We start from the raw sequence: 25,575 nt of genomic DNA on the forward strand, positions 1-25,575 counted from the left end.
ATTTCAGACACTGTTAGTAGCTGCTGTTTTTTTTTCCTCTTCGATTATCTTGGCTCTCACTATTGCCTTCTCACACCTCTCAAGGAAAGAAAGCCTTGCTGGTATCTCTTAGCTTGTTTTAGCTCATGAAGTAACAGTGCCTACTGAGTGCAGCACTGGCTGAAGAGCAGTTTGTGTACTAGTACTTGTAGCTTACAGTTGCCTAAGAATAACTGTCAACTATAAAGGCACATAGGTGATGAAATAACTGCTGTCTTCAAATGGGTGAGAAAGGGTAAAAAGATGAGGAAGTGTCACTGCTAGATTTGGAGAGTCTGCAGGAGTCTTCATGGAGCATACTGGTTTGTGAAGTGCTGGAAGGGGCATGCTCTTTGCCGGACATGAGGTAGCACAGTCAATTCGCAGCTTCCACATCACTGTGTCTCCCCACAGGTATTAGTATGTCTTCTAACGAAGGCTTCTGAGCCAGGACATTTCAGCCGTTCCTGTGGAATGGTGACCCAGCAAATCCATTCACGGTCCAAAGGCAGGCTGCGGTGCTGCGGCAGGCATGGAAGTGCATCACTGTTTTTGTATTTTTCTTTTTATTTTTTAAGTAATATTGTAAATTGTATGAGAATTGAATTCTCATTCAGTTTGTTATACTACTATGGTTTGTAGTATGGGAAGAATTGTCTTCCCAGTTATTTTTTCTGAAGAATAGGAGGCTTGCCAGCGCCTCCAAATGACACAGGAGAAGATAAGGCTTGAAGCAGCTCTTTTTGGAAAGACAAAAAATGAACAGAGACAGTTTTATTTCACGGATCCTTTACTGCCTTTTTTTTGTTTGTTTCTCCACTTCCTGTCCTTTTTTGTCAAGGCAACTCAGAAGTCATACCCTGCTACTGACCTGCCCTTGATGTGTCTTCACTAGGGTGCAGGGGGCAAAACACGGATGCACCAGCACTTGGAGGAACACGTGTTCCTTGGCTCCCAATCCTGCCAGTCAGCCTGTGGGCTTGAAATGCTGAGGGAAACTGTAATGCTGAAGGCAGGGGAAGAAAGAGAAAATGTTCACGAGGGTCTTACGTTCTCCTTCCATCTCTCCCGCTTGCTCCTAATATATTTAGCTCTGCTGGGCACAGGCCTGACCCAACCCAGAAGGTGCATGGCCCCTTGTGTTTCCATGCCAGGCCTGCAAAGTCTGCCCCCCCGCAAGGTTGGTACCTCTGCTCAAGGCCCCCAGGAGCTGAGCAACCTCCTCTTATCCAGCAAAGAGTCAGGCTTAGCAAAAGCAGTCCTGTGAGCGTTGAACACGACATGACTCATGTAACCAGCTCTGTAGCTTTCTGTGAAAGACCTCCCGTATGTTGCTGGTGCCTTAGGCAGTTCTCTGGGGTCCTTTCCCTCCTGGTCCCTGGAGGGAGACCTCCTCCTGGGATAGCTTTATCTCCGTGGAAGGAGAATTATTGACTGGGGTAAGCAAGCAGCGTAATTAGTGTGAATTAAAGTAATTCGAAAAATGCCTTATTAATCATCCAAGGGCTTGTAAGCAGCACAGGAAAATGTGTTTTTAATTATGAACGTGATTTACTTAAAGTTGATGGACTCTTCTTTAAGTTCAAACTCCCGAATGGGAGAAAATGAAGACCAGTAATTTATTTGTTTCTACTTTGAAGGCTCCGTCCCAGTTGTCTGCCTGGTTTTGACTTGGGCTTCATGCAAAAACTTGCAGCCCTGCGAGCCTGCAGCCATCGCAGTGGCTCTGTGCCTTTCTCAGTGCTCCTCGTTCTGCTGCAGTCTTGAAGCAGTCGCTGGACGTGAACCACGCCGAGGAGACGTGTTTTTGTTTTCCAGTCCTGTTGGTGGTGCTCAGAGAGCAACAAGTTAATGGCCTTGGACCGAGCCAGGCCTCCTACAGACAGATACTGCCTGAGCTCCCTTCATTAATCTCTGTCAGCTCCCGCTCTCTCTGAAGCTGCTGCGCTCCTGCAACTGCGGGCCGTGCCTCCCACACAGCTCCGCTCAGGTACCTGGGCCCTGACTTGCAGCAGCTCCTGCCATTCCCACCGCGGGCCTGCCGAGCGGGCTGGGTTGCACAACGCCTTTCTAGAATGTGCAAAGATCTCTGAATTCGCTTTCGTTACGTTTCACTGCTTCTTTTTTAGCACTGTAACATTCACTTTAAAGCCGTTCCGAGCGTATCTGCTCTGGTTTCGTTCCCAGCGCTCCAGTCTTGTGGTCTGCAGCTGGCAGGCCGTGCCAACGCAGCTCGTCGAACCTCCCAAGCAGCAGAGATGGTTTCATGGCCCTTCAGAGGCGCTGCCCCCGTGGTGCTGGAGCCAGACATTGTTGCACTTCAGAAAGTCTGGTCCTGGCTCTTGCCAGAGGATGGTGGATTTCCTTGGAGGTTCGGAGATTGTTTTGGCTGGAAGGGAATTTTATCATCACCTATTCTGACCCTTTGCATAACCCTTTCATGGAGGGATTATGGCATCAAGCCCGTGACTTGGGCTGAGCCTGGACCAATCCCTCAGAAAGGCTCTCAGTTTCAATCCAGCCATGATGCTGAGGGTCCCAGTGACTGGCAAGGGACCCTTTGCCTCCCTAGGTACGTATTTCCTCTCACAGCACCTGGATTTCACAGATAAGCTTTGGAACCTGGGAAGCAGGAGGGGAACGGGACATAAAGAGAAGAGAAAGCTGAGGAGTGCTTCTGATGTCTTCACTTCAAAAATAAATGAATTGTAAATTCCAGTGGAAATTGGAGCTTTTTCAGGATCTTCCTGGCAGCACAGGAATGTGGCAAGCAGCAATCATCCTTAGTGATTTTTCTGGTTACAACAGTAATCATCAAATGCTTCTGAGACCAGACAATTGTCTTCTCTCCCAAACGCTTTGGCTCCACCTTCTCAGGGTATGTCACCACCATTTCTAGTTGTGTAGTTACTTGTAGAGCTCCAGGATAAATGAAACCTGATTATTTTCAATAAGAGGTGTGAGCAGAAGTAACCTCCGTGTACGGGTGCCTGCGGCTCTCGGTGTTGCATTGTAGCCAAAGCTGAAAGAGCTTCCTTTGTCTTAAAGCACTGGGATGAGCCCCTGGCGGGTTCCCAGCTGGATTCCCTACAGGAATCACAGACCCAAACTGAACTCAACTGTTTTTCCTGAGCACAAATGAAAGATGCGCAGGTTTTAGTGTGTTGACGAGGACGAGGCAGCAAGGATCACCTTACTGAGGGAGCTGGGGAGCATCCCTCCGTCTCTGTAAAGACAGATGCAGGGAAACTGAGCCGCGCAGGGACAGGAGCAGGTCTCTTCGTTCTCATCAGTCAACGGGACAACCCCTTTGGGTTTGGTGCCATGTTAGGGAAAAATCACTCCAGAAGAGAAGACGCGTGGTCAGGAATTGGGAGAATGTGTCGAATGCCCAGGATCACTTCTGCCATCGTAGCTCTTCCTTCCCCCCAGCCGGGTGTGTGCTTGGCAGGCAGCTTTCTGCTCGGCTGTCTGTAGGACTCTCACCCGAGCAGTGTTGTCACATATGCTTCCAGGGCATGATAGAAATTATTAGAAATGCAAAGAGGAGGGAGGGTTTTTTTTTTTTTTTTTTGGAGGAGTCTCCTGTGAAGTGAGGTGCTCGAGAGGAAAAGGAATTGTCAGCTCTGTGCTTAATCAGCAAAGCTCCGGAGTTTGTGCTCGACTCTTGCTGAAGGCAGTAAGTTCCTGTGCTTAAATGCCTCGCTGAATGGGAGCTTGTATTGCAGAGAAAGTGGGACACTGCAGGAAATTACCTGTGTGAGCAACAGTGAGGGCTAATTCGAGCTAAAAGGGATACAGCGACCTCTGCTACGGAGAGCGCAAGCTGGAGCACACGCAGGGAGAAGCGAGAGGTCGGCCGTGTGTGCCTCTGCTTCTGCCTCCTGCCCGAAGGTGCTGTGGTGTAACTGGAGGTGTCACACCAGAGGTTTTTACTCTGGAAATACGGTCTTTGAGCCCCACTCGCGTGTGACAACAGTTGGATGAGCGGGAACTGGTTGTGGCTGGGAGGCATTGATGGCAGAGTTCACTAGAAAGCACTAATGTGTCGGCACCAGCCTGGGGCTGCCAGCCTGTTGGTCCGTGGCTGCTTCTAGGAAGGAAGATCATCCAAGTGAGATTTGGACCCTGCTGCTCTCAACCAAGCTCCCTTGTATGCAGTAAGCAACCTGGAGTCTTCCAGGGTGAACAGCAGCTTGATTTTGGGGTGGAGAGGAGAGCTGGCATGGCTGCTGCATTCAGGTTGTTTTAATGCCCTGTAATCCAAAGGACTCTTGTAGCTCTCGTGTTTTCATTTTATTTGGGGTTTGGGGAGTTTTGGGGGGATTAGGGCCAGTCCTTCATCCTGTGAAACTTTCTTTCAGTTCACGTGAAATGGAAAGTTGCTGCTTGCAGTCCAGTCCCAGGTCACGGAGGCCAGGCTCACACCGTGGGGGTGTGCAAGGGGCACACCAGGGGATCTGCCGTACCGCTGGAAGTGGAGAGGCACCCCATCACCCTCCTCCAGGGGGCACTGGATGTGGCTTTCCTCATTTGGAAGGAAAATTTGGCTGATCTCCCCCCCCAGACCACTATTTTATCCACGGGACCTAGCGCAAGGCGCTGTGCTGGGTGCCCCCCACCAGGGCAGCAGATACACCAGGCACCACCTAGACAGACAGACTGCGCTGCAGCCTTTAATTACACAGCTGTGTGTTTTTTCCATATTCTATGCCAAGGGTCGATCAAGGTTGCATGCAAAACTAAATCTAGCTTTTCCTTAACTTCAAGTGACTTCTTCCCTACTGAGACAACCCTTGTTGTGAAGGTTGGTATGTATTTACACACGTTCACACAGTCTGAATATACGCAGAGAAATATGCATGCGGTACCTCCAGCTTTACAATAGGATGTTGATTTAATTTTCCTCTTACACAAATCTAAGAGCAGTTTGTTTAATTGAAGCCTTCAGAAAGCCCTGTAAGGTAGGGTGTTATTATACCCGTTTTATGCAGGGGAAGAGAAGCAGGGGGCAAATCCTGCGGAGAATATTATCCTCTCGTATTCTAGGAAGCTAGCAGTGAACGAGGACAGGGGTAGGTTTGCTGGCACATAAAGGAAATCGCACCATTTCGGGTGCATGCAGAAGAACAAACAATGGTTTTCTCCAGAGCTGTGCACTTTGGGGAAAGCGAATGCCTCCAGGCAGGCAGGACACACGCTGCCTTGGATCCGGGCACGGCGCTGAGGTTGTGCTTGGCTCGCTGCAAGCGTGGAGGTTGAGCGACCTGGATGCTTTCCTACTGGGTTCGGGTATCAAAGCCTCCCTAATGGGATACCTGAAGGTGTAGACAGAGGGAGGGGCAGGAACAACCTCCGAGATAAACCCCATTGTGTGGGAGGGCGGAGGCTCCGAATGGCCTCAGGAAGGAGTCAGGCGATGGCATGTTATCTCCGAGTAGCTGATACCAACTTTCTCCCTGTCTAGAAAACGAGGAGACCCTTTTACCATTCCTAGGGAGGGAAAGGCTCTGCTGGAGCCCTACCCTCGCTAGACACCAGAGAATCCACACAAGGCTAAGGTGTTCTGAATGCCCCAAGTCTAGAAAAGCCCTCAGTTGCCACTTGTGCCTGGTTAGGTCGGACAGGCTGCTCTGCAGGCAAGGCTTGGCCTCTTCTGGATGTGATGCCTCGAGTGAGATCATCCCCCGTGCTAAATCTGTAAGAAACCTGTTGAGTGCCGAACTTGCTTTGTTTTTCCTGTTGGCTTTAGAGTTTTCAGGTTTGAGATCACTGATGACAGCTTTTATGTTTTAAGGGTTCAGGCAATTTGACGCTTTCCTCAAGTCCCCAGGTCCCGGATTCCTGCTATCACCGAGGAATCTCAGCTCTCCTTTTTCTGTGTTACATCATGTCAGTACACTCCTAGACCTCATGGTTGTACAGAAACGCGAGGGAAAATGCAGTTGGAATATTTTACAAGCCTGGAATTCAAAGGCAAAGCACCCGTGGCGTTAAACAGATAAGGACTTTGACTTTTAATTTATCTTTTCAAAATTCAAGACAGAGAGCTTGTTGCACGGCTGTGTTAAAATCTCTAAAACCTTAGCAAATTTTGACCAAATCTAACATGGGTTAACAGTGAAGCAGTGATGCAGAGGCAGGGGTTTGCTCTCCTTTTGCTAAACACGCGGTGCTGGCTGGAGAGGAGCTCTGAGGCTGCTCCGGTACGATTCAGTGACAAAATGGCTGCGGCAGCCGAGTGGTTCTTCTCCAACACGACACGAGCGCAACATGCCAAGCATATCGCTGACATCCAAGGAGAGCGATGCAAGAAGATGAGAGCTGCCACAGGGGATGTAATAGGAAGCGTTAGCGCTGGCTGATGGCAGACCTGGAGAGCAGGATGCTGTACGGGAGGGATCTGGCACCGGCGCTGGTGTAGGAGGGCTGGCTTGCCCCCACAAATGAGATAATATTTGGTCAGCCGTGCACATACTGCATTGCTCATAGCCATCCTGCCCGCCAGCTTTCAAACCAGCTCCTCTAAAAGGACCAAAGCACAGGGGCTCCAGCCTCGTATGGAGTTAAGGAAAACGGGGGAAACAGAGGAGTTTTCACGTGCTGTGCACGTAGGGGCTGGCAGAAGGAGTTTTGCTGCGTGAGAGTTCTCGGAGATCCAAATGTTCTCTTCTTATGCTGGGCCAGGTGTTCACAAACTGAAATAGAGTGGGGAAAATCACAGTGAAATAACAATTTTGTTTTCCTTTTTTTTTTTTTTAATTTGGATGTTTTGTATGTTTTTAAACACGGTATCTTAAAATTTCACATTAGAATTTTGGATTGAATCAGAATGTTTCTTATACAAAATGTTTAAATATTTACATCTCCCAGCCACTTTGAATTAGAAAACCTTTCCCTGTGAAAACAGAAAGTCATAAAGTGATCTTTTCTTGCGAGGACATTCCGATAAGTTAGCTCTTCCTATTTAGAAAAAAAAAAATAAAAATCTGCCACTTCTCTGCTGAGTCCCAACCTGGGTTATGAAGTCCCACGGGAAGTAATGCCGTAACAAAGAGCCCAGCTGTGCCGTGTCTCATCCAGGTAAATCCGTTTTCACTTCGGAGACCATTGCTGTTCCAGGGCACCCGGTGTTGGCCCCCCATGGTAAGAAGGGAAGGACCAGGGGGGGGGGGGTGCTGCGTCCCTGCTGAAAATGGCGTTGAGGTGGAGTATAAGACAAAAAACCTCTGAGATATCGGACTTACAGGCTCTGATTGGGAAATCTATCTGATAACTTACTTCCTGCAGGGGCTCGATGGCAAATTTGTCTGCAATCCCCTCGTACCTACCCAGGACTTCTCTGACGGCAAGCGATGCCCTCAAAGGCTACTCTGAATTTTTGGCTGCCGCCATAAATGTGGTTGCAACTTGTTGATTCCTTTCCCCTCCGCAACACCAAAAGATGGGCTGCCTCGTCCTACGTGCTGGTTTGGCATCTCGGGAAGGAAGCTGCAGCTGAGGGTGTTGCTCCGAGCTGCTCCTGGGAGGACAAAGGCAGAGGGGGCAATTGGGGTTTGCAGCGGAGAAGGGAAAGATGCAACTGTACGGCTGACCGAGGCTGAAAATAAAGCGGTTGTGAGCACTCACAGCCAGCTGAAAATCCAGGAGCGTGCTGAAGGAGGGGTGCTCCAGCCACAAAACTGCACGTGAGAAGAGAAACCCTGAGCCTTTTGCTAAGGGCTGAGGAATACGGGGCTGGAAGAGGGGCACGTTACAAGAGGAGGATGGTGCAACCTCAGCTCGTCGGGTTCCTTATCAGAAGTAACCACCCGCTGCTCCACCAGCGCAGGGCGCCTTTCAGAAAACATTTCTGCCTGAAATAAATGCTCCGGGTCTCCAGGAGGCTTTTACCTCCCAGGGTCCTCATCAAAGCGACCCTACCACCCCTAAAACACAGAGACGGGGCTGATGTGATAGATCCAGCGGCACGGCATCTGTTTTCTGTTCAGCACTGAGATCACAAACGGCTCCCTACAAAGTTCGGGGCGTTTTTAGGTGCAGCGGCCGGGCTCCAGAAGAGCTGGGGGGCGTTGGAAGCCGGTCGCTTTCCTGGGTCTAACGCCTTCCAGATCTTCTCCCCCCTCCACCCCAAATCAAGCAGCAACTCCACAAATGAAATTTATACCTCCTCAAACAATGTTAACTGCAAATGTTACTAATTAGCGCTCCCCTAAATGGCTGTGATTAGCTTACCAGCTGATGGAATATTGACTCTAGAATTTCTTCTTTTTTGGGGGGGGGGGGGGCAGGGGGGAGAAAAAAAAAAGACTAAACGCTATTTATTTATTTATTTTACAAATTCCTGCCGCTGGCCGTGCTGAAAATGTGAATCACGCAGCGGGAGCTGAAACTGGAGTGGCTCTTCTACCGAAAAACAGATTAAAGCACAGGAAACACAGCTTGCGAGAACAGGCAGGCGCCCCGAGAGCCATTTGCGACACGAAGTTAACAAATAACGCGGGGCTCCGCGGACGATAAATTAACGAGTTTAAAATAATGGAACTTCCCCCATCGTGTCGCAAGAGAGATTATTCCCCCCCACCCCGGAGCTGAACCTCGCCAGCTCCTCCCCGCATCGTCCCCGTTGCCAAACTGGTGGGCAAAGGCTCGGGGAGAGGATTCGGGCTGCCGGAGGTGCGGGACGCCCCGCTTTTGCCTGGCCGAACCCTTCCCAAAGCGCCGGCAGCCTCGCATCGCTAATCCGCGCCTGCCTCCCCTCGGACAGGCCTGGCCACTTCCCTTCCTAACACGCCGATTTTTATTTTTTTTTTTCCTTTTCCTTCTTTTTTTTTTTTTTTTTTTTTTTTTTCCCCAATTTCCCCCCCCCCTGCTTGTTTGCTTTTCAGAAAGCTGATTCAGCCTTAAAGCCGAGCAGCTTGCACCGCCCGGCGCTCGGCCCCCGCCGCCTGCGAGAGAGGCAAATGCGCCGCGCTCTAACCTCTCGCCGCAGCCAGGATGAGCCTTTTTTATTACTATTATTCTTTTTTTTTTTTTTTGGTCTTTATTTATTCGGTTTTTTTTCCTCAGCGTCTCGGCACAGCCTCAGAAAGGCAGCGGTTAACGTGGTGGGGTTGTGCTTTACGGCCACGTCCCTGCTCCATCAGCCCCAAAGGACCGGGGCTGCGTGAGGCGGCGGCCGGGCCTGGCTCCTGGGGGGGCTTCTTGGCTCCTGGGGGGGCTTTGGGGGTACCCGTGGTGGTAGGTGGACAAGGCCAGGGGGGGCACCAGGGCACCCCGGCCCCCTCCCTGTGGGGCTGAGGGCGCTTTTGGGAGTGAGGCCGCCGCTCCTGAGGAAGATGGAGCTGGGGGTGGTGCCGGGGGGTGCATGGAGACCCCCCCACATCCCCTCTCTGGGGACACCCTGGACTTCAGTGGAGGTCACCCCAAAAGGGGAAACACACTGGGGCTGCTGTGCCCCCCCCCCCCCCACCTTGTGCCTGCAGCCCCCCCAGGCCTGTCCGCACCCCGAGGCTGGATCTGTCCCCTCATGGCTGCTTTCCCCCCGGCCCACCCTGACCCCATAAGCTGCCCCCCCCAACCTGCCTGACCCCCCCCAGCCTCCCTGACCCCCATAAGCTGCCTCTCTGACCCCCAGCCCCCCCCCAGGCCTCTCTGACCCCCAGCCCCCCCCGACCCCCGTAAACTTGCCCCCCCCAGGTCTTCCATGACCCCATAAGCAGCCCCCCCCCAGCTTCTCTGCCCCCCGGGCCCATTTTGACCCCCAAAAGCTGCCACCCCCAGCATCCCTGACCCCCATAAGCAGCCCCCCCAGGCCCCCCCTGCCCCTCAGCCCCCCCTTGACCCCCCCATAAGCTGACCTCCCCCCCCATCAGCTCCCTGTCCCCCATCAGCTGCCCCCCCACCCCCCCAAGACCCCCCCACCTCCCTGTCCCCCCTGACCCCCCCCAGCCTGACCCCCCCCCCTGACCCCCGTAAGCTGCCCCCCCAGGCCCTCCATGACCCCATAAGCAGCCCCCCAGGCCCCCCCTGACCCTCAGGCCCCCCCCGACCCCCCATAAGCTGCCCCCCCAACCCCCACAAGCAGCCCCCCGACCCCCAGCCCCCCCCACCTGCTGCCCCCCCCATTGCCAGCCCCCTCCCCCTCCCTCCCCCCTCCCCTCAAGCCCCTCCCCCCGCCGCCAGACCCCGCCCCCTCCGACCTCCCCCCTCCCCCTCCCGCGCTGACCTGCCCTTCCCCCTCTCCCCCCCCACCTTCCCCCCCCCCCCCCTCCCCTCCCCTCCCCTCCCTCCCCTCCCCCGCCCTCTCGCCGCGCGTGCAAATCTCGCGAGACGCGGCGCGCTTTCACCACTGTGTGTGCACCAATCGAGCCGGGCCGGGCCGGGCCGGGCCGAGCGCTGCGGGCGGGAGGGAGGGAGGGGGAGGAGGGAGCCCCGGCCCCGCACCTGCCCGCCCCCGCCCAGCCCAGCCCAGGGGTCCCCGCAACCCACCCGCACCCCCCCCCTCTTTCAGCGACCCCCCCCCTCAGCACCTGCCCGGCCGCCCGAGCCCTCCCCCGGGCCTTTGTCCTGCCGCCGGGCCTTGCCCCCCCCCCCCCCCCCCCCCCCCCCCCCGCGCCCGGCCTAGGCTGCACGGCGGCCGGCCCAGGCTCCTACGCGAGGCCGGGGATCCGCGGCCTGCTCCGGCTCCTCCATCCCCGCCCTCGGGGCTCGCCCCCCCCCTGGTTCTCCCCCCTCCTCTCTGCCGCCACCCCTCCGCCCTTCTCGGTGCCCGGGAGGCCGCGGAGCCGCCCCTGGCCTCCCCCCTCCCGCCCGTGCCTCCGCCGCCGCCGCCGCAGCAGCAGCAGCAGGTTCCCTCCCTCCTTCCTCCTCCTCCTCCTCCTCCTCCTCCTCCTCCTGCCCCCGGCGGCGGGAGCCGAGCGGTGCCCGGGGAGCGCTCGGCCCGGGCAGGAGGGGAGAGGAGCGGCGGGGCGGCGGCAGGAGCAGCGGCAGCGCCAGGTGAGAGAAGCCCCGAGGGGGAAAAAGCGGGGGGACAGCGGGGGAACCCCCCCCCCCCCCATCTCCCTTCCTCCGCCTCCCTCCCGGCCGGCAGGGCCCGAAGCAGCCCCGGGGGGCCTGGGGGACGTCCTGGGGGGTGGGGTGGGGGGATCCCGGCGGGGCTGCGAGGGGCTCCGGGGGTGTTGGAGCGCCCCCCGGGGCCGGCTGCGGCCGGGCCGAGCCGGGGTCACGGCGGAAGGGCCCGCGGCCTGCGTGCCCCGAGGCGGCGGGAGCGAGGCCTGGGCCGCGGCTGCTGGCCCCGCCGCGAGGCCTGGAGGAGAGCAGAGCAGAGGTGGGGGGGGGGGGGGGGGGGAGAAGAGGTTTAAAAAAATAATAAAAAAAGGCAAAAACCGCGGGGCTCCGGCCCCAGCGGCCCGAAAAATCCCCCCCCCAAGGGGGAGGTGAAGGGGAGGCAGGCACGGCCTCCGAGGCCCCGGCCTGGGAGTTGGGGCAGCGCTGCCCCGGGTGCCGGGAGGAGGCAGGCCGAGGCGGTGCAGGCTGCTCACTCACCCATTTATTTCCCAGCGCCTCTCTTTTTTGCCAGCTTGGGGTTAGAGAGGGCTTGAAAATCATTCCCCCCCCCCCCCTTTTTTTTTTTTAAAAGCCATCGGGGAAGGGCAGCCCCGCTGCTGGGAGGGAGGGAGGGAGGGCAGGGGGCGGCTGCCAGCAGTGCCCCAGCCCAGGGCATTCCCCAGGCCCCGGCAGAAGATGGGCTCCGGCCAGAGGGAGGAAAAAGGCTCAGCAACTTGTGGCGGCCCCTTCCCGGCCCAGCATCCCCGCCCCGGGCTGCCATTCCCTCCCGGATGGTGCCCCCGAAATGGGGGACGGGGCTCGGAGCACTTCGACATCTCAGCCTGCACGGCTCGTCTGTCATTTTCCTCTGCACAGATTTCCTGTTTTGAAACCTAGGCTGATAGCTTTTTGTTAGGGGGGGTTGGAACAAATAGTAGAAATAAGGCTCCCTAATGACCGCATTTAGTATTCCATTAGTTTTTGAGGCTTGTTGCTGACTGGGGAGAGCTTTTGGAAGTGCCCCCCAGACTGATTCCCTTAGCCCCCCGTAACTTAGGTCTGCAGCGTTTGGAGGAAACAGCGGGGACAAAATGGACAGTTAATAAAAGGAACAATTGTATACTGCCTGTTCTAGAGGGCACTTGCTGCCCTTCAAGAACTTTCCTCATCGCATATGCTCTTTATACAGCAAATCTTTATCTTCTATCTCTTTTCTCTACCTTCGTCCGGGAAATGAAACTGGAACAGACATTTCTGGAAATGATGAACTTGATTGGTACAGTTGGGAAGATGTGATTCACAGTTAAAAATGAGCATTGAAATTTGTCCCATTTTTTCACAGTTCAGTATTTGAATTGTACATTCTGTCATTTTAACCTGTTTGTACGACTATGCTTTTTTTTTTTTTCTCCTCACCTGAACCCTTCAAATAATGGCATCTGCTGTGTCGGATCGCCAAGAGGTACCCCAGGTACATCCAGTATAAAGATGCAGCCCTAGAGGTATCCGATACTTTGTAAAGTAAAAGGTGTAAACGTGCATTATTTTCTTCTTACGATCCTTTTCTGTGCTTTGAAGAACCACGGCTGCTGTCAGTAGTATTGTCAGTGAAATCTGGAGTTTGGGGAGACCTTGTATTTTAGGGATTGGCCAAAAATAAATTCTGGGGTGAGGAGCGTTGCTTTTTTTTTTTTCTCCTAGTCATGCAGCATGGATGAAAAGCTCTGAAGCCTTTAGTCATAACGCTGTAGTCCCATGTTTTCCTTTTAATAAAGCATCCAGTGGGAGAATGTGACATAATTGGTTTCTTGGATTAAGAGATCTTGAAATGGCTGGTGCTACAGATAGAAGATGAAACTCTCCAGCAGGGTTGTGGTTTAAATACAGTAATACGGTGACAAAGTCATGTTATTACGGCATGGTAATTTCGTATTTCTCTTGCAAGAAAACGCTCTCTACATGGTCCTGCTGCAAAACAGACGCTTTTGAGTCTCATCAGTGGCACAGAATGTTAAATCTCTCCCTTCCTTGCATTGCATAATCTGGCTGTTGTTCTCCCACAGCAGCAGAAATGATGGAAGAATTGCATAGCCTGGACCCACGAAGGCAGGAACTACTGGAGGCCAGGTTCACTGGAGTCGGTGTTGCCAAGGTGAGTGTAAGTACCTTCTGTAAAAGGCATGACTGCTTGTCCATCCTGCACCGCACTTTTTTTTTCATTCTACATTGATAATTTTGCTTTGCTAGCAGAATGTTTTACATTGATAATTGTGTTTTGAGTGCTAATTTGCCTGAAGTATGTTTAAGAGGAATGAAAATGGGATCTCTATGAGCAGACACTGCTATACAGAAGATTTGGGGTCCTAATCAAGTTCTTAGGAGTTGCTCCATCTTGAGGTAGCTTGCACACCCCCAAAACCAGACAACTTTGTCTTTGGGAATGGGAATCTCATCTGTCTCTTCCTTTCTCCAAGTTCTTATTTGAGAATTGAATTTGGCCACTTGTTAGATGTAGTTTCAAGCGTATTGTGTTTGATACAACATGTAACCGGGCTTAATATTTTCAGGAATTTGTTCATCCAGTTCTTTGTGGGTACAATGTGCTAAAATTGTGTACTCGATTGCATGGGACACACAAAAAAAGTACTTGAAGGTAAACCCTCCTATATCAGTGATCCACAACCTGCTAGTAAAATCCCATCTTTGTCCTCACGTACAACTTCATAACAGTTCAGTAGCTGGCTTTCCTGAGTAAGGCACCTAATAACAACATTCTGTGGTTGCTTGATATGCTAGCATTAAGTTGTTAGCTCTCCTGATGTCGTTGGTAGCGTTAATTGATTGTCTCTCTGAGCAATGAAATGGTGGCAGAACTCATTTTAAACTAGGTCAGTGATAAGGAGTTTATTTTTGATGAAGATACCAAGTTTTGGACAACATCAAGGTAGAAGGTAAAACGCTAGTTTTGCAGTGTTATTTTTTTTTTTAAGCATCTTAGAATTATTTTGGGAAGAAACTTTGTAGATGTATTTCTTAGAAAACATGAAAGTAGATCAGAACTTGAAAAACAGTTTAGTTTGAGTTTACACCTTATTTCTGTACTTCCGTCTGGATTCAAACAAGGCTAAGCCCTGGAAGGGAGCATGAATAAGTAAAATATTCAGCATTCAAGAAGCATAGTAAGGATGATTAACACTAGAAGTTCAGGGGTAACTATTTCAGTTACTGAAGTAGGAGTGTGGGTTTTTTGATGTTTTTCCCACCTTTAAGACTTTTTTTTTTAACCTTAGGTCTTCTGCAAGCATAAGTTTATGCTCCATAATGTAGTTATGATCTTGAAAGACGTGTTTTATACAGCATTACAACTTTTTATGTACTTTCTCATCTGTTTCTTGCTTCTTCCCCCCCGCATACGTAACTTTAACATCTTTAGCTGTACCAATAAAAATAAAGCCAAATGACTTTCTAGAATAGCTAAGACTTAGAATCACAGACACTATCATTGCTTTAAAACAGTGCCAACATACTCGGTGCTCTTGAAAAATGTTAGGAATTGCTCCTTTTAAAGGAAAAGGATACGGGATAGCAAGTCTTAATTGTTTTCTATATGTTTGAGCTAGAAACCCTGTGTACCCTTCCTCTGTATAGGCGCATATTGAAAAGCCTTTTTTTAACTAAAGCATACCAAATAATAAGGCCTCATTTCTTGAAGATTGCACTTACAGCAAAGCTCCTCTTTAACCGAGTTTTGTTTTTACCTGTTGTTATGCAGTATAGTGTATTACTTTGTATTAGCCAGTAAACTGTTAAAATGCGTTACACTTCAAGCAATATATATTTATTTACTTGCATACTTGCTAATTTGCAATAGATCAGCCAGCCATTGATATGAATTAGCATGACTCTACTATGTTGCAGCAAGTCTTGGTTGCAATATTAATCTCAGCTACTACGTTCCCTCCCAGGTTGGTGCTTCAAATTCCCTCCCTACCCCCCCAAGTCTCCGTCCGTCATGCTCCGCACTGGCATTGGTAGGTCACTGTCTTAAAGGGAATGTGTTGGGAAAGCTGTGATACAATTTGTATGATTCAACTAAGGTTTTTAGCCTTTTCCAATTAAATGTTTAAGGAAAGCTATGTCGAGTAAGTTAGTGCCATCTAGTGGGACTGGGACTGGCACATCCTCCTGGGATAGAAGGTATTCTGTTGCTGTTTATTGCATAAAAGGAAGAAATGTCATCTTAGATGCTCTCCTATTGGGTGAATGGGGCAGGCAGTTACAGCTCCGAGCTTCCTGCCTTCCACTGGCTTGTTGTATCACTTGGTGTGTTTGGCTAGGTTTCTTTAATGTTTAAAAATACAGGGTATATTTTGAGCCTGCGTAAAACTAACGTGCTCGTTTACGTCCTTGATAGAAATGCAGCTTTAAAGCCCGTTTTCCCACCATATTTGCAAGGATATCTGTACTCGGTTCGAAGAACGAATAAAAGTAAGCTGATCGAGGATAAATTTTCGGTCTAGAAACTGGAATAAAAAGCTTCTAGTCATCAGAGTCACAGGATTCTAGAAGAGCTTTCCAGTAACAGTAGTAGAGGGCAGAAATCCTAAACTGTTTTGGAAGCAGCTGTGTGCTGTCACCTCCTGTGGTAGCTGAAGGCACAACCCAATGACCGAGGTCATTTGCAGTCCCAAATGCCTCAAAATTCTGTTGCAAGACTGTGATGAATTCTCTTACTTAATAGTTGGAGAATATATTTCTCTTGAAGCTTGGAGTTTATACGTGGAATTTATGAGCAAGGAATGTTTCTAGGCAACTGTTATACTCATGTGGTTCATCCAGGTCACTAGATAGCTTCAAAAAGCCAGCGATGCTTTAGATGTCTATTCTTGCCATATGGTAAAGTGCCATTCTTTCCCAAATTCACAAAGCCGGTCCTTGAATTAACACATGACTGTCTGACATCTACAAGTATTCTGCTTATCTAACTCCTGTTTGTGTTTGTTTATTTAGGGGAAATCTAAGCGTGTTCAGTTGAGGCGTTATTCTGACTAGTCATCTCAGGCATCTTTCCTGGGTCAGTAGGTACAGAAGACAAAAAGTAGTTTGTTTCTGGAGATAACATTGTTTAGCTTTGTCTGTTTGCATCTTCTGCCTCCCTTCCCCCTGCCTGGGTGCCGGCTTTAAGATACCGCGCAGGTTAGCTCTGAAGGATTTGTCATTTCCAGAGACTTTTACTGGATAAGAATTGGAATAGGTAATTGTGCTGGATGGATTTGTTTGCACACAGCTTGCTTCAGGCCTAACCAGGGTGGATCGTAGCTGCAGCATGCATTTCTTCTGCAAATTTGGTCTTTAAAAGATCTTCAAACTAAGCTGCGTGCAACACTTTATAGCTAATCTAAAAAGGCTGAAGTATTTCTAGAGAGAGTAACTGTCTGTCTTGCTGCAGGAATGTTGTAGGTCTGGAGGACTGTGCTGGAACTGAAGTGTTGGTGGTAGCTGCAGCTCTCTGCCCTCCCTCTGTGTGGTGTCACAAAGAGGGAGATGAAAATAACCTGAATAGTGTCACTTACCTTGCAGGACATCTGCCTCCAAAAAGACGATAAATGGATCATAAAAAAGAACAGCATTTACTTGTATTATTTTGTAGTTGCCTTTTTTTTGTTTGTTTTTCCCTTTTTCTGTCGCTCTAGAATGGAAAGTCTTGATTAGTTCAGTAACTACCAGTTGTTTGGTCTACTTAGCAGTGTTTTTAGCAGCAAAAGTTACTAGGTTGAGAATTAATGTATGAGCATAATTGTATCTTCCCTGGAGGGAAGCAGTGCTGCACAGCAGTCCTTGACAGGTGTCACGTGCCACCAGAAGAACTAATTAATAAGAGTTTTGAAGCTTAGAAATGAATTTATCAGCTACCACAGAAAGTGCCAGGACTTCATGCCAGATACTTGAAAATTGTTTGGATGCTTCTTTGTGCATCGCGACTTATTTCAAACCGTTGTCTGGCTGCTGGAGTTCAGGAATAGTTGTCAGATCTCAGTTCTGCTTCTGCCCCTGTGAGAGGAGGTTCAGGGTGAGTTGCGTGACCCTTCTGTCCAGTTTGCCATCAGTAACATAAAAATATTGTTTCTTCATTGCGGGAACTCTGGAGGTATAATGGGAGCCAAGCAAATCCTGTTGCAAATATGCTTACCCATCAGCTATGGTGGAGGTTACCTGTGAACGTCTGATAGCAGATAACTTCCCGTGGCAAAAAGACAGACCTGGAACACAGAAGTGATGTGGGGATCTCATTATTGGCCGTGATGTTGATTAACACGGGGCTTTTCTAGAAGCCCAGCTAAGAAGCAGTCTTTAATTCTCCCTCGTAGAGTCAGCGGTAACTTTGAGTGGAATTAAGGACTGACTTTTTCCCTTTGAAATCTCTTGATTTGCTGCAGAGTTCAGAATAATTTGGGCTGCATTGGCCTGAGGTAGTGAAGCACATCTCCGCCACTGAGTTAGCAAGAGAGTTTTGCAACGCACGTAAACCCACATGTGAGGCTCCAGCTAGGCAGCTCGGATTCCTAGAGCTCTCTTCCAGTCTGAGGAGTTGCAGAGCACAAAATGGAGACTGGACAACAGAAGAGTTGCGGACGAGCCTGAAGGATCATTTCTGGCAGCTTGGAGAGGCTGAGGAAATGCACGAGTCATGCAAGGCAGTATTTAGGCTTGAACAGGAGGTAGGTAAGGGAGGCCTGAGTCAGACTAACTTTGTTCCAGAAGATGTGATGGGAGCTATTATCAGGTTAAGTTGTTTCTATTGAAACTGCAGCCATTGTGCCTTGTTTGTGGCCCTCCCTGGGCTCTCGCAAAGGGAGAAATGACTAACTAGCTTGTGTAAATGGACAGGTTTTTAATTCTTGCCTTTGAGTAGGAGTCTTGAAAGGGCCTGCGAACTCTTCATCCACTTCTCAACATGGAGGTGTTGTCGTGCAGAGGTAGGCCACGGACTCAAAGCAGCAGTTGAAAGGTGAATCACAAGGGAAAAGAGCACGCCAGCTTATCTCGGAAAGAAATTCCTCGCGGAGGAGGAAGTGTGTGCTGTTCTTGTGCTTGTCATTTGGGTAAACACTATAGGAGCCATTAGCTTATTTCAGATGACCCACGTATTTCAAATTTTTGCAGAGCCCCATCACGGTTTCTCTTGACAGGGAATAGTGGATGAGGGGGCTGGAAGCGATACTGGAGAAATGCGGTATTATCCCGAAGTAGTCGGTGCTAGAAAAGCCAGATACCAGTGAAAGTGACTTCAGGAACAAAATTCATAAGCCCTTCCCTTGTGAACTATGGCATGCTCATTCCCTACTACTTTCCCAGCTATATTCTGATGTTAGTATTTCTTGCTCCTGCTTACTTGTTTTTCCCCCCAAATTCATGTTCATTCCTTTAATTCCTTTTGTGTCACGACCACTTAAAATGGTATGCTAAATTAAGTACTGAACATTTATCCAGTGTCAGTTGCTGAGTTAAATATAAATAGTCAGGAATGATAAAACATAAATTTGAAGATTTTTTTTTTTAGTCTGTGCACACACTTACTCCCTCACTGTCAGCTGAGGGGCAGATGCTGAGATGCAGAGCTTCTCATATCCATTGTCTAAACCTGTTGCTACCAGCAGTGGCTGACACGAGGTGGTGTGTGAAACCAGATATGTAGCTGGATGAGCGTGAAAACTGTTGTGTTCTTCCTCTTGCATAACTGAGAGGAGAGGTGCAGTGGAGGACTAGGCCGTGCTCCTCGAACATCCTTGATATTGCATCCTTATTGCTTCAAGCGCAGCATGTTCTAACAAACAATCCATGTTTCCATAGCCAAAACGCCTCAAAACAAGACTTTTTTGCTAACAGCTTGACTCGAGCAAGATGCTTTAGCTTCTTGCCTGTAAGATAGGCCTCATACTTTACAGTAAAAGAAGTGGAAGGCTGTCTTGAAGATAACGAAGGGAAAGAAAACTCGCTCAGTGGAAATAAGTCAAAAAGTGTCTACAGAGGGTTTTGCATTTGTTCACAGTGTCAATAAACATGGCAGTGAACTTGCTAGATATTTATAAACAACTGACAAGCTTTTCTTTCCTGACTCCATAACTGAGTACTCGATTCCTTTCCACCCTTTCTATTCCTGTGTTAGCTTCAATTTTATGATTTTGTCACTGGAGTTTCTAGAGGAAGTTTTTAAAGTAAAGGGAAATTAGTATTTTTGCTCTTCAAGAACTTGTAATCTGAATTGAATTGCTCTTTTGCTAATATAAAAAAAAAAAAAAAAGGATTTGATTCCAGCTCCTCTAGAACTGCAAATCCCACGTGGAATATTACAGGTAGTTGTGTATTGGAAGGAAGAAAAACATTTTTAGGTACTTTTCCGGCTGCTTGCGTTTCAGAGCTTTATATTCTGGTGCAAACAGACGGGATTTTTTGTATAGGTGAGGTTAAACCTGTATTTCTGAAAAATCTTAGGGCTGCTTCTAACTATAGATGGCTTTATCAGCTTATTACCCCAGGTTGCCCTGGAGTGCAGGTCAGCGCCACGGCCACATGCTTTCAACCACAATGTCTCTGCGAAGCTCAAACGTGGCGTTTTGGGACAGCTGTTCCTGTCACTTGCTCTCCACGTGCAAAATGGAGGCACCAAATCTTAACCAAACGTGGAAACAACTTTCATCTTGGTTATGTCAGAGCCCCAGCCTGTCCATCCGAGGCCAGCAGATGCTAACTTGTTGGGATGCTTCCACACCTAATCGAGCTTTCACACTCGCACAGGAGGCTGGTGGCTTGGCCGTGCTGCTGAGGTTTCAGCGCACGAGAGGAAGCGAAGGATTTTAGAGGACGTCGCTTGTGCTGTTTGTAAACAAGCTCTGTACGTAGGTGAAAAGATCAGCTTTCTATCGCCGCTTGCCATCAGACAATACATTTATTATCAAGGAGGACTTAATGTGGATGTAGCTAAGGTTAGTGTTGGCAGTTCTGTTGAGTTCTGTTGGCCAAGAAATAAATCTCCGTGACAAACGGGGGCAGTACCCTCGTGAGCCATCACAGTGGAGAGGTTCCAGGGCAGACGGAGGTGGGAGCTTGTTTCTCCGTATAAAAAGCAACTTAATTTTAATCTTTTGCCTCACCGAGGGCGCAAGGTAAAATGTCTTAATGCCTTTGAGCTATTTGCGTGATGAGTTGAAGGGGGAAATAGTATGGCTTAAAGCATATCTGCAATATCTTTTTCAGTAATTTGTGTTTGGAAGGGAATCCTGAATGTGTAGCTTCCTGAGCTGTTCAGGTGTAGGCTTTTTTTTTTTTGTTCCCTTGAGGCAACTCTGTCCTTTAAGGAGTAACAAATTTGCTAGTTAACATTCACAGAGTAACACGGGAGGTAAACAGAACTTGTGCTTGGTGCCCATGCCTGATTGGGAATGGGGTTAGTAATAGCTAGGTTGTGTCACAAGCTTAATTTGATGGTGGTGTTTGTCTTATAAATGGGGAAGGGAGAACTGCCACCCTCAAAAACAATCTGTTGTGGGATTCTTCTGTGGTATTAAGGCTTCTTCTCTACCCCTCCCATAAGTCTTCTTTTCAAGTATATAATGAGAAGTGGCTTTGCCTTGAGGAAAGGTTGATTGGTGGGAAGTGGTTACTGCAAAAAATAAGAATGCCAAAATAGAATGAATCTTTGGGAGAAGATGCTCACAAGTTATTAATGGAGAGTTGGCTTTATCATGTCATTCTTCCTGTTAATGCATTTCATCAGTAATTGTGAATCTTGTTTTTATATCTTTGTCAAATTTGTCTAGATTTCTTAAGTTAGGTCCGTGGGAGGATGCTTTTGTGTCAGAGCACTAGGCTAAAACAGTGACTTTGCATGATTCACTCTTCTTTCGTTTTAAAAACAACTTAAAGAGATTTTTGGAAAATAATTTTCAAAAGCGCTTGTGTACCTTAAATGTAGGTGTGTATCCAGCAGAGCCTGTGAAGATGCTAGACTCTTGTAGGTAACTGGATGCTCTTTAGGTAAATCTGTTCCAGCCTCTTGGATTTGTGCTTTAGCGTGGCAGAAGCAGCTGCTTTATGGGCAGGTCAGCCTTGGGTCCATAAAAGAGCCTAGTGAGAGAGATTATTTTATGGGTGACGGTTCTACTGCTGTTAACACAACTTTCACTTGTTCATTTCTTTAGTGGGAGGGGGAAAAAGCATCAAATACACATTTTCAAGAAAAATCAGTGGTACTGCCAGCATCTGATAACAGCAAGGGGTGCCTTGCCAGATGGAAAACACCTTTAAACTCATAGCCCAAGGTCGAGCAGATGCTTGCCTGAAGAGCTGAGCTTTGAACTAATGCTCCTCAACAAATCCAAAGTTTTGTTTCTCAAGCCAGTTGCCTTAGACCTTTGTGAATAGTGCTTTGGCTGTTTTGTGATTGTGGTTAAATAGGACAATTAGGGTTCAAATCGACACAGAAATACCACTCCAAAGGCCAAATCAGTACGCTGAGAAAAGACTGGCCAACTGGCAGTCCAGTTTCCATCTTGCTCCAAATGGCTTCTGGAGGTTTTTGGTGCTCTAGCATGTGTCTAGGCATTTGACCCGTGTTGCTGCTGTATCCACATGGCTTAGAGCAGCATAGTTAGCCCAGAGGTGCAGTGTGTGGTAGGGTGTGTCTGCCGTGTACGGGGATCATTTCTAACGGTCTCTGCTTGTTTTTCACTAGGGTCCATTAAATAGTGAGTCTTCCAACCAGAGCTTGTGCAGCGTGGGTTCTCTCAGTGATAAAGAACTGGAGGTAAGCAGGCACAAATACTAATGGTAATGGGGTTTTCAAAGCGGAATTTTGTGAGAGCGAATGACAGCGGTGGTTGTTTGGGGTGTGAAAGGGACTAGCAGAAATACCTAGTCTCATTCTAACCCTACAGCCTTCAGACCATGCTATGAAACAATCCTTCTTGAAGCTTCCCACTGCAGCAGGCAGATTTTACCCAACCCCAAAAACACAGTAATCATAAAATTCAGCTTATGAAATTGTTTTCAGCTGCATTGTGATTTGTTTGTGGCTTTTGGCTAAAGTGTAGGCCAAATAAAAAGCCAGAGAGCATTAATGGAAAAGTTTGCCTTGCCTATCAAATATGTGAGTTTGCAGAAGTCTACAAAGCTGAGCGTTTTTATGAATCACTCTGTGGAAGTGTGGGGAGGTGAAAATTGGTGCTTTGTCCCTGTTTAATCTTACTGCTTTAGTGTTAACTATTTCAAAACACTTGCTAAAGCAGCTGTAAAATGAATCGCAAAGTTCATCTTTTTGCTTTAAAACTCCATGTTAATAAAATAGTGTCTCAAATTAGAGTGCATTTCCTTAAGACTTTAAAGAACTTCCCACCCAATTATCAGGTAAGTTTTGGATCATATTTTCCTCCATTATATGGCAGTACTGATAGGAACTGTCTGGTGAAGCTAAGTCTTTCAAGAATGAAATACCCATACAAGTGAGTACAGCTAATAGTGAAAGATCGAGTATGAAGTCTTATTTTACTTGATTTTTGATAGGCTTGCGTGGAGTGATTCAAATTGACCAAACTGATGTAATCAAATCTGCCATTCCTGGCTTTTCAGTCTATAAAAGATAACGTTGTGTGTAATTTTGGTTATATAAATGTACTTAAGTGGAAGAACAACCGAAAATGAATCTCATTAATGTGCTTAGAATTCCACAGGAGCTGTGCTGGGGCCTGTGGTGTTACCGTTGCTCCAACACTGCTCATGAATTGCTCTTCCTCCAGCAGTGAGGAGGCAATTGCATTGACTTATACACGTTCAGGAGCTGGTGCGACAAGTGTCTAGATCATTACAGAGTTTTCAGTCTTTCCGTTCTGAAAAGTGCTTTGCAGACATGATGGCCACCCCTCTCTTAACATCTCCTACGTCATCTTACCAAAATAACGTCAGTGACCGCCCAGTTGGTGACGTGGGACCATGGATGTCCAGCATCCACTGGGGACACAGCCAGATTTAGGTTCTGGCTGCGTCAGCTTTATTCTTTCTGCTATTAAAGAAGGTAGATTGATTTCTGTGCTTACTGTGTGCAAGTCTTTTGGCAGAGATCTTAAACAGGGTACTTTGGACTTTGGTTTCCAAAGAGCATGAAGCTTAGGTTTGCCACAAACTTTCTGGCCATGGCTTTCCCTCCCCCAGTGTTGTTTTGCACGCTGCGGTTTTCTTTCTGCCCCTGGGCTACGGTTTAGTGGTGACTGAAGTGATTGCAGAGCTTATAGCTTGGAAATTATTTGGGACCCTTAGGGATAAGAGATGGTTTTAAAATGACATTGACGATGGGAATGACAAGATATCTTTCTCTCCAGCAGCCTTGGTAAGCTGCTTCCAGTGCTCTGCATCCTATTGTTCTCAGCAGATTGGGCCACATCAGTGACCCTGGTGGCAGGAAAGCACCATGCCAGCGTCCCCTCACTCCAGTGTGTCTCTGTTTTCAGCCTTGTACGGCTAGGCATGATGATTCCAGAGGCTTCAACCGGTGCTCTGTATTGTGCCTGCCCATAAATATATTGCTGTCCAGTTGTAAGCTGCACCTTTAGGTCTTTGGCTGCTCCTGGAAGGTACAGATGCAACTGACGCTCAGCTTCAGTGAGAGCAGATGCAAGGCAAACTGAAGTTCAGATGAAATACATCCACGGTGGCTTTCTCCTGGCTGCCTGCTTGGGGAGCTCTCCCTTTGTGCAAGGTTGCAGATGTGCGCCATGGGCAGGATGGTTCCTGTAGCCAACTGCAAACAGCTTCGGGAACGAGCAGAGCTGCAGGCAAGATGAATTGTCCTGGTAGACTGAGAGCGGCCGCTGCACTGTAAATCTGGATGTCTGTACTCCAACCTCTTGTCGTTGGGGCCTGTTCTCAGCCACCTTTCACCTTTTGTGCCAGCGCTGCAGTCACCCTGAAATGGTTTATGCATTGTTTTTTTTTCCAAGTGTTTGGGCTTGTTCTGTTAACTGTGTGAGGTAACTGGGCAGTAGAGGCTGGCTTACTGCAGCTGAAATAGGAAAAAAATAAAAACAAACTAATTCCTAACCACATTCTCTCCATTCTGCAGTGCATATATCCAAAGGTAGCAGCTATTTGAGAGCTATTGTTTCTTTAAATACCAGCAGTAGAAGCGAATGCACCAGAGAACTGAAATGGCCACTGGGGATATGCAGCAGATTATTGTGTTTTGGCATTTTCTTTAAATTTTGGAATAACTGCAGAAATGTTAATTTTGAAGTATTGTTTAACAGACTCCTGAGAAAAAACAGAATGACCAGCGGAATAGGAAAAGGAAAGCAGAACCGTATGAGACCAGTCAAGGTAATCCATTCTCCTGACCCTGCTGCAGGATTTCCGAACGGTTGGTAATTTGTGCACGTTTTGCACAGTCAGTGTCCTAGGAAACTAATGGCTCTTCTCAAGGGTGTGTCAGGCAGCTTGTTATAAACTACTCCATGATGGTGTAGTTCTCTTCTGGGAGCCCTGTTGTCCTCATTGGCAGGAAAACACTCGTCTTCAGCTTATTTGCACAAACTATCCTATTTTTATGGGACAGACTGCCCAAAGGCTTAATATGGCTTCTCTGAAGTGTTGTTCTGGTCCTGTGTCACTACATATACAGCAGCCAGACTTCAAAATACAGGCTGTACTCTCTCTCTTTCTTATTTGAGACGTATGCCTGCCTTGTTAAAGTAGGTTCTCACCATAACAAATAGAGAACAAACTGTACTCAAGTATAAAGCAAGCAGTGCTGTCTCGAAGTACTAAGAAAAACCCAGAGCATTTCAGTCCAAGTTCAGATTTTCTAGCAAATGGGCGTAGGGGCAGATTTCTAGTTCTTTTATGCTTCAAAAGAAAGTAATGAGGATTGTGTTGACAGAATGGCTTTGATAATATTATAATAAGAGAAAAGGGCTACGTTTTAATGAGCTGCTATTAAGACACCACTAGCTATCTCTTTAACTCTTATAGGAATGCTGGTGAGAGATTTAATGTGCAGTAATTTACCCGAAGGTGAAGGAGTGAAAGTACCCCTTGCTCTGCCCTCACCTTAAAGGAAAGTTTGGGAGAACCCGTGCAACATTCAGTGAGGTTTAATGTTTTCTAAGTCCTTCAGCGAGTACAAATGCTGTTTGATTAGATTTGACATGTTCAAAATTGATTGTTAATTGGATCGCCAACTGTAAACCCTCCCAAAACAGCACAAGAGCTATAACCCTGGGGCAGTCTTTTGTTTTGCAGAAGCTTTTGTTACGGTAGGATGTGCACCTTTATGTGGGGAAAGGAGTGTCAAAGTGTAGAAGTCGCTTTTCAGAAATCTACTTCATAACTTCTGTACTTAAAATATCAACTCTTCGTTCTTTGTTTTCCTTCTCAGGAAAAGGCACTCCTAGAGGACATAAAATTAGCGATTATTTTGAGGTAAGCATCTTTATGTCGTTTGAGAAGTCAGAATTCACATTA

General features: G+C 48.3%; 1 protein-coding gene and 1 long non-coding RNA gene across 10 annotated transcripts in view; one reads left to right on the forward strand and one right to left on the reverse strand.

The window, feature by feature from the left end:
* Positions 1-3,878: 3,878 nt before the first annotated feature.
* Positions 3,879-9,637, reverse strand: LOC106045985 (uncharacterized). Of its 3 annotated transcripts, XR_010826246.1 has the most exons (4): positions 7,795-9,637; positions 7,648-7,700; positions 7,034-7,540; positions 3,879-6,716 (listed from the first exon to the last, which is right to left on the reverse strand). It is a non-coding gene; the product is annotated as an uncharacterized lncRNA (long non-coding RNA). The 3 variants fall into 3 exon arrangements; XR_010826245.1 differs by having other exon boundaries at positions 7,034-7,700; XR_010826244.1 differs by having other exon boundaries at positions 7,648-9,637.
* Positions 9,638-10,653: 1,016 nt separating this feature from the next.
* TLK2 (tousled like kinase 2) overlaps positions 10,654-25,575 on the forward strand; it is a 44,845-nt gene continuing 29,923 nt past the window's right edge. For 2 of the 7 annotated variants that reach the window (XM_066981498.1, XM_066981500.1), the window contains exons 1-6: positions 10,654-11,016; positions 13,131-13,219; positions 15,033-15,098; positions 21,800-21,871; positions 24,363-24,432; positions 25,490-25,533. In XM_066981498.1, coding sequence (XP_066837599.1) covers positions 13,139-13,219; positions 15,033-15,098; positions 21,800-21,871; positions 24,363-24,432; positions 25,490-25,533 — 333 coding nt within the window. In that variant the 5' untranslated portion in view covers positions 10,654-11,016; positions 13,131-13,138. Of the gene's footprint in view, positions 11,017-13,130; positions 13,220-15,032; positions 15,099-17,504; positions 17,787-21,799; positions 21,872-24,362; positions 24,433-25,489; positions 25,534-25,575 lie in introns of all 7 variants that reach the window. The other 5 variants (XM_066981499.1, XM_066981495.1, XM_066981494.1 and 2 more) reach the window with 5 other exon arrangements.

Source organism: Anser cygnoides, chromosome 22 (assembly GCF_040182565.1).
Source record: "Anser cygnoides isolate HZ-2024a breed goose chromosome 22, Taihu_goose_T2T_genome, whole genome shotgun sequence".
NCBI lineage: Eukaryota > Metazoa > Chordata > Aves > Anseriformes > Anatidae > Anser > Anser cygnoides.